Source organism: Erithacus rubecula (assembly GCF_903797595.1).
Source record: "Erithacus rubecula genome assembly, contig: SUPER_Z_unloc_3, whole genome shotgun sequence".
Lineage (NCBI taxonomy): Eukaryota > Metazoa > Chordata > Aves > Passeriformes > Muscicapidae > Erithacus > Erithacus rubecula.
Genome location: NW_027635944.1, coordinates 4,441,050 through 4,456,515, shown reverse-complemented (window position 1 = coordinate 4,456,515; position 15,466 = coordinate 4,441,050). Strand labels below are relative to the sequence as shown.

General features: G+C 39.1%; 1 protein-coding gene across 3 annotated transcripts in view; it reads right to left on the bottom strand.

Moving 5' to 3' along the window:
• The window catches only part of TMEM161B (transmembrane protein 161B), a 37,256-nt gene extending 22,662 nt beyond the window's left edge, over window positions 1–14,594 (bottom strand). For 2 of the 3 annotated variants that reach the window (XM_079331439.1, XM_079331441.1), the window contains exons 1-3: window positions 14,483–14,594; window positions 7,023–7,126; window positions 2,537–2,617 (exon numbers count right to left, since the gene is read on the bottom strand). In XM_079331439.1, the coding sequence (XP_079187565.1) occupies window positions 2,537–2,617; window positions 7,023–7,126; window positions 14,483–14,485 (188 nt within the window). In that variant the 5' untranslated portion in view covers window positions 14,486–14,594. Of the gene's footprint in view, window positions 1–2,536; window positions 2,618–4,115; window positions 4,179–7,022; window positions 7,127–14,482 lie in introns of those variants that run through there. The other variant, XM_079331440.1, reaches the window with a different exon arrangement.
• Between the last annotated feature and the right edge of the window lie 872 nt (window positions 14,595–15,466).

Genomic DNA, 15,466 nt, shown 5'->3' with positions numbered 1-15,466 from the left:
ACCTTAAAGCTTCTAAAAGGCTAAAAGGAAACAATAAACTGCCACATTTTAGAACCTCTGAAATTAGAAAAGGAGGGATGGATTTTTCATAGAAAAACATATTATTGGGATATATGCATTAAAAAGAAATCAAATGAATCACGAACTCAGTTTTCAGGAATACTTTCATCTCAGTTCATATGTGAGAGGAAAACACAAGCAGAAAGCATTAATAAAATTTTTCAGGTTATATTAATGCTTTGTATAACCTGAAGCACAAGAATTCTAATGGACAAACTGTAAATAGGAATCTAAAGCATTACTCAAAAATTTCAGTTGTGCAAATCTATATAAGAAGTGCCAAACACTGCCCAAGGACAAGACTACCAGCAAGCTCCTGTGTTCTTCCCTGCTCCCACCTGCACTGATTATTTTCCTACTGCCTGCACACAGGAGTGCTACCATCCTGAGTGAGATGAGCATTTTTACCACTGAAGCCATTTCAGATCAACAAAACCTGATGTTCCTACACTTTAATTATTCCAGGGGCCTCACAATCCAAGAGGCATAGACAGAACATACTCAGGACCACTGAATAATTTAGTTCAAAGTAATTCACAGTAGCTATTAGCCTAACAATTTCATACAATATAAACTATTCTGAAGCAGAAAACCTGCCTAATATTCCTATGCTCCTAAAGCCTACAGCATAATGTACTGAAGTGTAATATGCACTGAATAAAATTTCAGACAATAGCTGTTTCTAAGGCAAATTTTCAAATAAGCTCCTTCTATCTCTTTTAATAATTTCTCTTTAAATTAGTTCAGACTGAGAGAGTATTTAAGAAACAGGTATTACACTCTGCAAGACTATGGGCTTGACAAAGCAAATTCTTTATCATGGGGAGTATCAAACAGATGCATCCTAATTTCTCCCACACTATCAGTTTCACATCTCTTTTTTGAAATGACTCACAAGATGTATATTCCAGTTTGTGCAACCTTAAACAGTAAATCCAAACCAACTCAACAGGAACAATTCCCACTTAACTATGATTTTTCCTGAACAAGAGTCACTTCTTTTAAGAACACAAAGGTATGTTTATTCATTAAAAAATAAATTATTATTCATTCAGCTGATAAATAAGCAAAGCAAACGTCATTTAAACCTCTACATTATCCCTTTAGTTTCTTTGAAGTTTTATATTCCCCTGTGATTAACATTCACTCTGGTACAATCACCTACTACTACTATTGCAAAAGACTGGCAAGGCTGAGGAAATGCAACAGGAGCAAAGTGTAATTATTATTCGCAGTGCAATTGTGTTTTTCAGTTAAAGGCTCATATAGGTGGACTTAAAACTTGCAATTACATAATTAAAGTTATTTCACATATTAATAAATATCACTGGTTAAATGGATAATTACAAATTATGATCTTATTCACAATTATTTTGCTCATTTTTGTCACAGAAAACTGCTAAGATAAAAAGCGATTCTTAATTTTAAGGAATGTTGGCAAAAAAAAAAAAAAAAAAAAAAAATACTACTTTACAAGGAACAACTGAATGGTAGTGAAGGATGCTGCATCCAGTTGGCAGCTGGTCACTAATAGTGTTCCACAAGGCTCAGTATTGGGCCCCAACCTGAAGAAACAGAGCTAGAGCAAACTTCTTGTGTTGCAAAAAGAAAACCAGAGTAGGTTGTTTGGTTCTAAGCAAAGCCAATTTAGAAATATTTTATCAACACAGCCAGCTCTACCACCTCAAGATGTCTTAGTTTCTGACACAGCTGTACTTCTGGTATGGCTATTCAAAACTTCATGTCTCACTACCAGAAATCCAATTCCAGCTTAACCTAATAGACAGCTATTCCAGCCCCTCAGTTGTCTTTAAATAGATACAAGAAGCCCAGCTCCTTTAGGCCCCTTGAGTAAGACAGCCTTTTTTTCCTGGGTGATCCTAGCAGCTCTGTTCACCTGCTCACACATAAAATTAATTTTTCTTGAACACAAGTAATCAGACCTGTATACAGATAAAGTTCTACATAGGTGTCTTGTCCAAGAGGATTAATATTTCCCTCTCTCTTCACTAGAAACATTTCACATAATAGATCCTAGGAGCCCATTTACCTTTTTCACAGTTGTGTGAAGAGTGGCAGCTCATAGTATGCCTATGTAGAACTAATAAATTCAAATCTTTCTTCTCTTGCTTCAAGATGAAGAGCTACTATCCTAAGATTTGTTTCCTCAGTTTTTACCTAAATGCATACATTCACTAGAAAAACTTGCCATCAAATTAGCATTTCACAGACTATTTTGTGGGATGGAAATTAACCAATTCTGCACAATTTGGGAATGCCCAGCTCTGTTAAAACTGACAGAACACAATTTGGTAAAGAATTGTGAAAGTTAATGCAAGCAGTGCAGTTATATGCAACTAGAAGTTTTTAACTCATGCTAAGACAAAAGTAGACTGGCAAAGTTATTAGATGAACTACACCATGCTCAAAAAAAACACAAAAGGTGGGGGAAAACAAGTTTAAAACAAGTATTTACCTATCTTTTTTACTCTTCCCTCTTTGCTTGCCTGCAAGAATCCGCAGTTCTTCTTCAGTGGGGTGCTGATACCACCTTAAGCTAAAGAAAAAGAAAATCTCAAGTAAAACAATACCATTATTCACAGTTTAGAGCATGGCTTTCAAAAAACCATATCACAACAAAGATTTATATACTAAGACACTTGTCATTTGTCACTCCTAAGCAAGGCACCTCTACCTTATCAGTACCTACCCTGCCTGAATTGAAGAGCTGAGCTCAGTTCTTGTCCGTAAATGAGGCATTTTACATAATTATAAAGCTTTGTCACTTTGTCATTTACATGAAACCCTTTCAGTTCTCAGAACACAAACTTTTAAAGATATCAAATACAGCAAACAGTCATAGAAGGGAAAGTTCACTAGGAATAATTACACCACTACAGTTACTCATCACATCCATATTCTAAATAACTTAATGAAGTATATTATATCCCCTCCAAACGCAGCAATTTTCCAGAATCTGAAATAGTTTTTATCTAATAACCATTACCAGTATTTTTTCTTAAGCAGAGTAAATCATAACATTAACATCCCTTTCCTTAAACACCCCTTCAGTGTTGTTCAGTGTTTTTAGAAAAAATGCTATTGAAAAACCCACTAATTTACACATAGTTGACCTACAAGTTTCTCTGTTTTCACAGATCAATGCACCATTCATTGCTCATTCATTTAATAGGCAAGAAATAGCATGGAAATACTTAAAACCATCTCTGTTTGTCCTCTTCAGAATCTAAGATGGTATATTTTACCTAAATCTCTAAGCATGATAAAAGCCTTAGTAGCTGAAACAAAGCCTTTTCCACATGCAACAAGGCAAGGTTATCATCCAGATGCAGGAAGGATATCACTATGATCTCCACTCTGAAATGCTGAGGAAAAGGAGACCATGTATTAACAAGAACAGACTTGAGATGTGTGTGGAAGTAGAAGGCCACTAACAGTCACCCATGGAGACACAGGCCAACACAGAGATAGATAATAAAGGAATCCACAGCCATCACCTCACAACAAGAAAACTTCATCAAGTAGGACCATTCAAATCCATATTGGTTCCAAAAAGTTAGCAAAGGCAAATTTGGAAGGTATCAAAACTCAAGCAATCCCAAGCCACTTGACAGCACTTGATTCCCAGCTCTACCTTAGAAAGGCTTCTTCATCCTGGAAACTCTTCAAGAGAAAAGAATGCTCGTACCAGACAACAGAACAAGAAACCACTGCACATTGCAAATTTCCATTGAAGGAATTCACTGCCAGTTCCAAAACTGAAAACAGTAAATATTACAAATCTTGCATGAACACAGTTTTGGATGGGAAAGAAGGAAATGAATTTTGTATAAGTAAGAGTGAAAGTTACATCAAATTTTTTTAAAATTTTTATTATGTGTGGTCCAGTTGAGGAATCTGTGATTTGCAAACTTTGCTGCAAAAGAGATTTTAAGACAGAGACACAAATAAACTAGAGAAACAAGCTTTTCATCCAAGACGTCAAACTACTCTAGAGATGTTAACTTCTATCCTTCTCCTGTTTTTTCACTTACCACATTACCCTGATCTGAATTTGGGATACTAATGATGAAAGCCACCTATGCAGTGAAGAAATTTTTCAAAATCTTTCCTGCACAGAGAAATAGTACATAATGCAACAGAAGAGACAAAATTCTTGTTCCGTGTAGCATGATAACACAAATCAAACCATAAATTAGACCACAATTTGCTAATTATTCTACAAAGCAATATAGCAAATGATACCTAATTACAATAGGATAAAGAGTTTTGCTATTTTTCAGCTGATAAACCCTACACACCTTGCATTTAGTATCTCAAAACCAAGAGATTTGAACAAGCATTTTCATAAAGACAGAGCTAATAAAAAGTAGTTTAGATCTGTAATAGCTGACATATGCTTAAAACTGAAATCCCACCATTGATTACCTAATGGCTCAGACATATCCAAGTCAGTCTGAATAGCACCAGACACACAGACATGCCCTAGTTAATTTGAATAAAGGTCATTAACAATCCACAACAAAACATCCATTTTCTCCTGTCTTCCTGACATGGACTGAAAATATAGTAACTGAAACAGCTGAACGACTTGAAAGCAATGTTCTGGTACAGAATGTTTTGTTAGTTAAAAAAAATGCAAGGCCTACGCAGATATTTAGGCTGCCAAATATTTCAATAGATCTATTTAGTTGCATTCAAGCTCTGAAAATAGCACTAACTGAAAAAGTTTGTATTTCTTAACAAATTTATGTAAACTGATTTTCAAGAGTCATTGATAGCTATTTATTCCATTAATAAATAATCACCTTAAGTCTGTCTATCCTAACAATTCTTTTAGATTTTGAAAAGTTTGTTTCCTTTTAACAGAGTTCTCACAAACATATAGATACACATAGACATCTTTAAACAAACTGATAAGTTAATACTTCTGTCTTGTCTGGTAACATGTTTATCCTCTCTCCCATTTAGCAAGGGCTATCTACAGACATCTCAGATCTTTTTTGCCTTCCAATCTTTCCATAGCAAGACATTCAAACAAAGTCACTTAAAAACCACTACTGGACCCAAAGTTGTAAGTAGCTGAAGTCCACTAACAAAAGTAAGGAAGGAGTAAGTGGTAATTTTTCCTTAGACAGCCGGACAGCTTTAGGAGTGTGCATAGACCTGCACACTTATGTATATAAAACCCTCTACCACCCCACCCAGGTCTGTCAAATACCACTGGCAAAAAGACTGCACTAAAGAGAAATGGGTTAAAGATAAAAGATAATCTATCAGGTTAACAAAAAAACCAACTGCATTTCTTTCTGACACTAAAATACTTGTTGAAGTGAATCTTCTGACTAATTTTTATATCTAGAACACAGGATTATTTCTGACTCTTTATACAGCCCCTGTATTCAGGGAATTATTCAGAGTTAGAGTTCTGTATTTCAGAGCCTGAAATTACAATGTACTAAAATAGTTACCAAATAAATAAAGGAAAACTGAAAAGCAATGAGTTTTTAAAGGCTACTAGCATAGAAGGCAGTAAGACTCCCACTGACTTCAGTAAGAGCAAAATTACCTAAGCACAATTGCTGAAATCCTGCTTGAGGTATTTATCACTCTGCAGATTGTGCAAAGATAAATGGAAAAATTGATTTGAAAAAGATTTGAACAGCAAATTTCTCCCTATCACTGGCATAGGCATGCCTTAAAAACAAGCACACAGTGAGTGAAAACTTCACAAGAATGAAGAACATTGGCATAATACTGACAAATTGTTTTACAAGAGGAATTAGATATTTAAATTTTCAAATAGAAGTTTAAATCAATCTTAGACATAAAAGGTACAATACGTCATTTGGATGTTTGCTGATAAAAGACTCTCATGGTGACACACCTTAGAAATAAATGGTAGGCAGTTTCATATTCATTAGTGTCATCATCTTTCTAGAGCACAAGAAACGTGGTCAACACCTTGCCAATATGGTTAACAGTGAAACTTCAGAGTGTGACTCCAGTTTGTGTTATCCACATGACAATTGCTGTTTTCTGTTACACCTAACACACATCTAAACAACATTTACAGTCACTGCACTTTAGTAACTCGACAGGTGATGAAATCTGCAATATTAAGAAGGAGCAAGTTGATAATTATGAGATGCAGAGAAAAAAACCTCAATGGACAGACTTATTAATACTCCTATGGAGTACACTATTATTCAAGGATACTCTTCAGAAAGCAGTCAGTCAGGATTTGATATTCTCAAAATTTTAACAGTTACAAAAGACAGCACAGTACCTGCTAATCATACAAAATGTTCTTCTCACCAAATGAAAAAACACAGTTATCTATAATTCCTTTTAATATTTAGCATACTGATTTATATTCTAAACAGCTGCTGCTTTTCATTGTTATTATGGATACAGCCACACAGGGAATGCTCCCCTTGCAACTCATTATGTCTGTTTGATCAATTGTTACAAGGAAGTAGTGTACTGAAATTTATACCAATCCTGTCCTTTGACATATTAAAAAGGAATATAATTTTTTATAAATATATAAGCACTCTTCATATGCAAAGCTAATCAGGAGGAAGATTAACAACACAGAGACAGCACTGAGGCAAACAAAATCCTTTTATTCTTCAGTATCTTGTATTCAATTTATCTTTTCAATATTAAAGGATGCTCTTTGTACCTATAATGCAACAGCTGAACACGAGTTAACTTTGTGATACAATTAATAGCAACAAACGTGTATGTTCTTTTACACCAACATTTTCTTTTTGCCTTAAGCCCACAAATCAGGTGTAACAATGCTATGGTAATAATGTAATGAAAGTCAATTATTTAAAAAAACAAAAACAAAAACAAAAACAAAACAAACCCAGTATCTTTTACTGTTATTACTCTGATGCATAATTTCAGTACCACATTCACACTTATCTTACCTGCCACTACAGAGAAGCCAACGAGCAAGAGAATAGTGAGGTATGATCTTCTGTATGACACTAGCCATGACCATGGTAACCACCAACTGTACACCTATCACACCCTGCAGAGAAGCAAGTTAATAACAAGTCAGTCAGTATGTGTTTTAGAAAAGTGGTGAAGTATGTTAGAAAAAAAAAATAACACTCTGTAACAGGCACAATACACTGGGGAGGAATCAGGGGAGGGAGAGGGCAGAATACCATAGTAGTTTAAAAGAAAAGTTCTCTGAAACTGCTACAATCACCGACAAATTTCATAAAAGAAAAAAGGCATTCCCAGGTCACCACAGTTAATCTTGCTGAAGAGGTCTAAGATCCTCCCCCTCATACTGCTGGCCTCATTATCTGTGTGCCATATTTCCTCTTTGTTTACCTACATGTGTGGGTGCCTATCTTCTCTGATTAGCTGTTTTCAAGGACTCCTCTCCACATCATCCTCATCTTACCAGCTCAGTCCATAAAACTTTTTCCTCTTGATTTGAGGGTAATCACTTCCTTCCTCTCTAAGTCTTAGTCTAAATATCAGTTTAGCCAGACTACTGGCAAAGATCCTCTTGTCCCACTTGGTCAGGTGGATACTGTGCTGTCTTAGCAGTCCCTGCACCTCAAGAGAGTCCCGTGGTCACACAAGCCAAGTCCCTGCTATCAACACCTGCTATGCAATGAGCTATCAATCTGCACCTCTTCATCAACCTTCCCCCTCCCTACCAGCAGTATAATCTTTCATCCTAAAAAATGTACTAAGGAAAGGGCATGCACTTCAATGCTTTCTCCTTTAGTAAAACACAAATTATGTCAATACTGCTTTTACTGAAAAACAGGCAGGTGAAATGTTTTTGGACATACATTATTATCTGTAATTCAACAAGACTGAGGGAGACTGAGACAGCACAAATTGTCCTTTAAGTATTTTTAAAGACTTTCAATATGTTAACCACGTCTTATTAAAAAGTGCCACTTACCAATTAGAAGTAGATGCTACTTTTTTATACTTTGAAGTAACACCATTGGAGGGGGGTCTCACACCACCAAGCTTCTTTGGGTATCAAAAGTCTCTTCGCCTTTCTCCCTCCTTGGAATTTCTACTGCTTCTACACTGGTGCCAACAACTCCTTGAGGCACCTCAAAAAGTAAAACTTCACTTTTGTGTATGTTCTATTTTACTGATATCAGGATGAAGAGCTGTATGCATTTGAACACTCAATATTCATTAAGGATTATGTATAGTTCTGTGCAGAGATTACTCAAACCAATTCCACCAGCCCTCTAGCTAAGAGAAGTGTACTTCTAATAAAATAAAGTCTTACCAGCTGCATGCATAATATATATGCTATACTTACATTACTAAATTGCTAAGATAGTACATATTCTTTGGGTACAAAATAAACCATTTTAAAATCAAATGCTTATTCTATCTTGCACCGAGCCCTAACCACTCCCACCCAATGTCAGAGAGAAATCCCTGTCCCTTCATTTAGCCTCTCTACTGAGCCATTATTCTCAGAAGTCACTCTCTCAGGGTGAACATACATTAGCATTTCTCTAGAATAATGTTTTTATTAGAAGCACAGCCCAATCTGGTGGCAATATTTCTCTTCATTTACTCCCAGAGCTTCCTACCTGTAAGGGAAAGGAATCACCTTAACTCAGGACAAGTGGAGGGGAAAAGATACAAAAGAAGGCAGTTACTTTTATATAGGGCACCAGGTTCACTAGGTGAGCCAAAAAACTTAAAATTCAAGAGACTTGTTAAAAGTTCACCAACAGAAACTCACTTCCTTACTCAAGCGAAGGCCATACATTGTGACAGAACTCATCTGTTAGCTATTGAATGTCTCTCTGCACCCTATCCACCCCTTCCCAACAGAAATTCATAGTGCTCATTCCATAAAGTTACTGCTGCATTTGATAAAAACAGAAAAAAAACTACAAACCTTTCAGTGTACAAATTAAAATAAACTGTCAAGTTTTAAGCCACTTGAAAAACAAAACAAAACAACCCAACCAAATCTAAAACCCCAATGGTACCTCTAAACTTAATTTTGACTTTGTGGAGGAAATATCCTAATATCCTTCCGGAGTTTTTCACTTTACACTTTAAGTAATTAAAAAATGTGCATATATACCCATATATGCCATATACAGGCATTTTCTTGATTCCTGAAGGTTGGTAATGAATCACAAGCAATATGCTAACAGAGAAATGCTGTCACAAGAAATTTTTTAAAAAATCCACTAATCTTCCTGCTACCAGCCAAGAACACAGTCACAGGAACACAGCAGATGATACAGTGAGTCAAAATAAATGCTACATACACAGCACAACTTTCTGCCAACTCTATCTTATTGCCTGGATGTGTTTACTTATATGTTTACTAACACATTCCAGAAAAATCTACAACATCCCAAAGTATCCCATATTACAACACTAGAACACATTTTCACTCCATCCCGAAATACAGGGCTCAATTCAGCCTCTGTCTAGATCCAGTCTCCCCCATACTTCTGAGTCATTACATTTTACACTAATACCAAGTTTAAATTCAAAACCACTCATTTCAGAAATATAAAAGAAGATTAGGTGCTGATTTCCACCCATATCTTGCATCCTCTACTTGCACATTCTAAATTAGAGGACAAAGGGTTTAGATTTCAGTCAGAAATCTACAACTTTCAAAATCTGGAGAATGAGAAATAGAGTGGTGTGTGTTTGAGGGAGAAGATGTTCCATGGCAAAGCCACAGTGGGTTTGGGGACCTGTGGTAAACAAATCCTGGATTCCACCATCTGATCTGTGTTGAAGTAATTAGCACATAATCGGTGATCAGGTTGACTCAAAACTAAGAGAGTCTACACTACTTGCCTGTTAAGAGAGGAGGAATTGCTGCACAGGTTCAATAGAGTGCCTGCAGTTATAGAACAGTTTGTGGAATTCAAACCATTTCATAAGGCCTTCAACACTGATTCCACACACATCCATGTCCCTATCATAGTTCAGCTTTGCAGCTTGAAACTTGAAATCCAAGTTAAAGACACTAGAGAGAGGTCTGTATTCTGATGATCAAGGACATTTCTGTCAATTTCTCTAATACTGGGAAGCATGAGGACCAAAGCTGACTATGTAAATCAGTTTTTCTGAAAACACAAAACGCAGGCTGGCAAGAAACCTTCTGGTCAAAAACGAGACTGAAATGGTACAGCCATGCAGCAACAACAGGGTCTAATAAACTGCTGTCTGGCAGTCCTCCTTCCACAGAGGAAGATCTCTGATTACAGGTTGCTCAGAAGTCTTGAGCACCGTGCCCACTTCCTGATCCTCCAGCAACCATGGCATTCCTACCTTTGAGTAACATTGCACATTTTACATAAAAGCTTAAAATAAAGCAGAGCAGACAACACATTAATTGGTCTACAAGAATAGTTTCAGCAGTCACATTAAAGTGAAGATTAACAGATTTCTTAAAATTGGTAGGGAAAAAATGGCAGGCCAGAAAGGCAAAAGCACAAGGTTGAATAAAGTATAACCTGGACTTTGGTTTTCAGTCTATCATGCTTTGATTTTCACAGTCTATTATACTACGTACCTGGAGACAGAGTTGCTGATTAGTAGAAGGATAAAAACTATGAATAAGCAATTAAGATAAAGTTACAATATTCTTATCTAAACAGTAAGTGTACTTATAAAACACCAACAACTATCTCAGAGTAACAAAAAATAACTCCAACAAAATTTTAAAAGTACTTATACCTAAAGAACATTTTTCTTTTCATCATTAAATGACTGATAGAACATAAAGTACAAAGATAGACAAGGCTGATTGTATTATGCAAAGACACCACTCCAGTCTCCTTATTCTGACCTTTCCCAAGGTTATCCCTCCTTACCTGTAGTAAAAGGGCAGGAGTTTCCACCTTGTCTTCTCTTTAACACGTATCTACATATTACAAGCAATTCAAATACCCAGCTTTACACAGGACTTTGAAACTACTTGTTCTCTGATGGTAACCACCTCCTCCATTACAAGCTGAGGGCTGTAAGCACCAGGACTGCAGTAGGAATAAACTGCATGACTGAGAAACAGCTGGCAGAATCCCACTCACCAATTCACCTTCAGAAATCAAATACCCACTGCTTACTTTCTGAAGTGGCAAGTCTTGTAAAAAACAGGATTTTAACACAACTGTACTCGAGTATTCTACTGTTAATAAAGGGCACAACAATATCTTTCAATGGTAGTACATATACTAACACAGGTGTGGCTCTTCAAGTAAGAAATTGAAAAGGTATTGTAACAGTAATGGCCATCAAGATTTGTAAGAGAATGTAACAAATACTTCTAGCTCCAGCAATTTTAAAAGTGCAACGATATTTTTGGAGTCAGGAAGATAAATTAGTACAAACACTTTGAAATGCCATTTAATGGCTGACATATTATTACTTTTGATGTAAATGAGACATCTTAATTTGCAAATTTTTCTCTGCATGTTAAAGTCCATACTAAAGCTCCAGCTTGCAAAAGCAAGATTGTATTCTCCTGAAACTTAAATGCAATTCAAAATTGTTCCTTAAACAGGAAATATTATAGGAAATATTATATAGGATGGCCAAAGAAAAATGAGCTTGTTGTGCAATATCTTAAAGTGAATGTTTCCTGTGAACAGGACTACTTTCACAGAATATTATCGTTATGATAATCAGCAATCTGAGTACAAACCCTATGCAAAAATCAGACATTCATACAGCTAATTTTGGAAAAGAAATCTGTGCCAGGAGAACTCTTTAAAAAACTCAGATTTTTACTGTTTTTTCTGTTCTTATGACCAAGGCTTCCCTGAATGAGAATTTTCATGCACCTACCATTGTTTACAACAAAAGATGTATAAAGTGGCATGAAGAATATACAAGGAGCTCAATACTACCACCCAACTGCTCATCCTCATAGTGTCCTTCACAGCCAAAGTCACTTCTCTCTTGACCAGTGTCTTTCCAGAGACAAAGAACCATAAACTGCTGCATGGAATGTGCATGACTCCCTTGAAACAAGGTGATTTGTTTGAAAACCAAAATTATGCTTTAGCCAATGAGCAGCATTTTAGCTGATAGTCTTGGTCCATTTACCACTGCAGCTCTCTAAACTCAAAGATTACAGAAGTAGTGGTCAAATAAAGTTATTGCTATGGGAATCTCATGTACAGAACAAGGGCATTTTAAAAAAATGCAAATTTCTCATTACTACTGAAGAGGCAATACAGAATACCTGTTGCAGTGAACGCCAATATATAAAGAATATACTATTAATTTATAAATAAAACTAGTTCCGAGAAATTATGTCCTATGTAGGGAAAAGAAGCGTATACTCCATTACTACTTTCCCAAGATTTTTAAAACTTAGTTGGCCCAGAATTTCCACAAATAAGGCCTAACTGACATTGCAGCTGCACCTTGTGTCCCGACAGTCACGGCCTGGCAGCTGTTCACATTTGCAACGTGATTTCTAAACCTCTCAAAGGTTCCTCAAAGGAAACCCATGAATGTTTCATTCTCCTGCTGCTGGAAACTAGAAATTACTGTTGGAACTGGAAAATGCTGCCTCCAAACAGCACAGAAGTAGACTGCCATCTTTTGCCTTTGCTTACATCATGGAATCACACACAAAGATTATTTGCCCAGCACCCAGCAAAGAAATCTGGACCTGATCTTTCAACCCCACTAGGCAACACAAGCAAGCTCTCAATTAATTTATATAAGGACCTACAATGAAAGAAAAAACTTTTCTGCTTGCAATTTTCTAAATGTAGTTTCCAGTATTAGACCACAGCACTCATAGACTCCTACAAATGAGAGGAGCATCTAAAGGCCTTTTGAATAAACACTCTAACTCCTGTGGAAAAGAGAAGAGAAAAAAAAAAAAAAAAAAAAAAAAAAAAGAGAAAAAAAGAGAAGAGAGGAAAAAAAAAGAGAAGAGAGGAAAAAAAAAGAGAAGAGAGGAAAAAAAAGAAAAAAAAATTCCTTTCATAAGCCAGAATTTACACTATAAAAAATATTTTAGTAGAATAACATGACTAAACTTTTAAGTATGAGAACAGTTAAAGGCAGATTTTATCAAAAATATACTTGCAAAGTGCATTTCTTCATACTTACATGAATGAACAAACACTGGTGCCAGTTAAAATTATATATTGACACTTACATTCATATAGTCTTATGGAAGAGAAATATATTAATGGCAAATACAAATTTTTTAAACCTGCAGATCCTGTTCCTCATATCTCAAATATAAGTACGTTAAAGCTAAGCCAATCAACTCCAGTGTTTGAAATGGTAACTAAGAGCTAAATACAAAATTCAGCATATCTCTATAGAGATATAGCTACATACAATTTTATATTCATTAAACACTTAGCCTGCTCTATTGAAGCGACACATATCCAAAGAGGTTACACCATTAGCAGGAATTACACCAAACTTTGTTCTTTTCCTACTATGTTACAAAGTGATTTATTGTGAACTCCATTTAGCCAAATAAATTGTATCTGTGCTGAAATACCTGCTGTGAGAAACAATTTGAGACGGGACTTTTTTTGCACGAGACCCTTTCCAGCCCCAAATGCTCTGTGATTCTATGACACTCGCGTGCTGCCACACACACACACGACCCGGAGCACCAAAACTTGTGGCAACAAAGCGTCCAGCAAAGGTTTCTGGATATATTGAGATCACACACACGCTCCATTTACTGGAGCCATTTACAGGGGACCTCCAGCAAGGAAATCCAACAAGACGCTCACACTCACAGAATCGATGCTGAAAAAGATCTTAAGGTCACCAAGCCCAAATGTCAGCCCAGCTCTGCCTCTGTAATCCCTGAATCATTAAAACTATCACCGAGCACCAGGTTCACACGTTTCTAAAACATTTCCAGGGATCGTGACTCCGCCACCTCGCTGGGCAACTTATTCCAATTCCTGACCACCCGAACAGTGAATTTTCTTTTTTCTAGTATCTAATTTTTAAATCAAATATCTTAGCTTGAGGCCATTTCCCGGGATTTCACTGCAGGCACGGCAGACGAGACCAATCCCCACCCCTGCCACAACCTCCAGCCAGGGAGTTTTAGAGAGGGAGAAGAATCCTGTGCATTTATAGAGACATCCTAACCCCGCTACAGAGCGCCAAGTGCAGCGGCTCATTCCACTTCCCAGCGGAAAAGCAGCAGAGAGGGAAAACAAGCAGCGGGCAGCGGGACCGCGTCGGTGTAAGAGCGGGGAAGGCAGCAGACGCCGCGGTGCTCGGCTCCAATTACGGAGCTCGACCGGGTCACTCCGCTGCCTCCCTGCCGCCAACGCGCCCAAACCCCCGAGCCGTCCCCACAGGCAGGCAGCAGCTCAGCCGCAAGCCCCGGGCCCGCCCCGCTCACCATGGTGCCCGCGCCAGCCCCGTCAGCCGCCGCCGCCGCCGGCACGGCCCCGCTCCCGCCTCATAGACCCGCCCACCGCCGCGCCGGCCCGCCGCACGCCGGGGTCACGCCGGCACCGCGCCGCCAGCAAGGCCCGCCTGAGCTGCCCCTCCAGCTGCCTGCGCGGACGGCGCCGCGGAGCGCCGAGACCGCGCCGCCGCGCGCAGCCCCGGCCTCGCAGCTGCGCGCCCGCGGACCGGCGACGAGCGCAGAAGGTGAGGAGCTCGCCCTGGCGCACGGCCCGCGGGACCCTTGGGGACAGCCCCGTCAGGCGTCGCCATGGCCAGCCCAGACTGGGCAGGACACCGCCGCGACCCCAACCACGTGACGCGGGAGGTCGCCCCGGGCGCGGAATTTTCCCAGCCCCGACCCCCGCGTGAGGCGCCGGAGCACCGGGAGAGGAGAGCGGGGAACGGGCCGCGGGCCCGCCCGGCGGCGGCTGCGCCAACGGAGGGCAGCGGAGGGGTGGGGGGAAGCGGGGCTGCGCATGCGCCGAGGTCGCCGGGCTCGGCCCCCATGCCGGCGCCGCGCATGCGCAGCGTGGGGCCGGAGGGCGGAAGTGTGGCCGGGCCTGGGCGCTGCCATGGCCGCGGGTGGCGGCGCCCGGGGGCGGCTCTCCGAGGAGCGGGCGGAGTCTCCTGGCCCGACGGGTATAGGTGTCTTCCATACAGAGTACTCAGCGATGTGCGCTGTCTGGATCTGTCCAAAAGTCCGTCCCAAAGGAGTACAGGAAAATAGTCGCGGCGCTCAAGGGTTTTGTCAGGAAAATTAATCCACAAACACCAGCGGTTTATGTCCAAAAAGGAGACAGAGGAGTCCTTTTTGTTTTATTCGAATAAAGGGAGAGGCCATGGGGCATTCCCCTGGGATCTCTGGGATTTTTGGAGGACGCAGCCTCCTTTTATCCCAATTTCCCGGCCGCATTTCCCTCTCTCTTTCCCCACT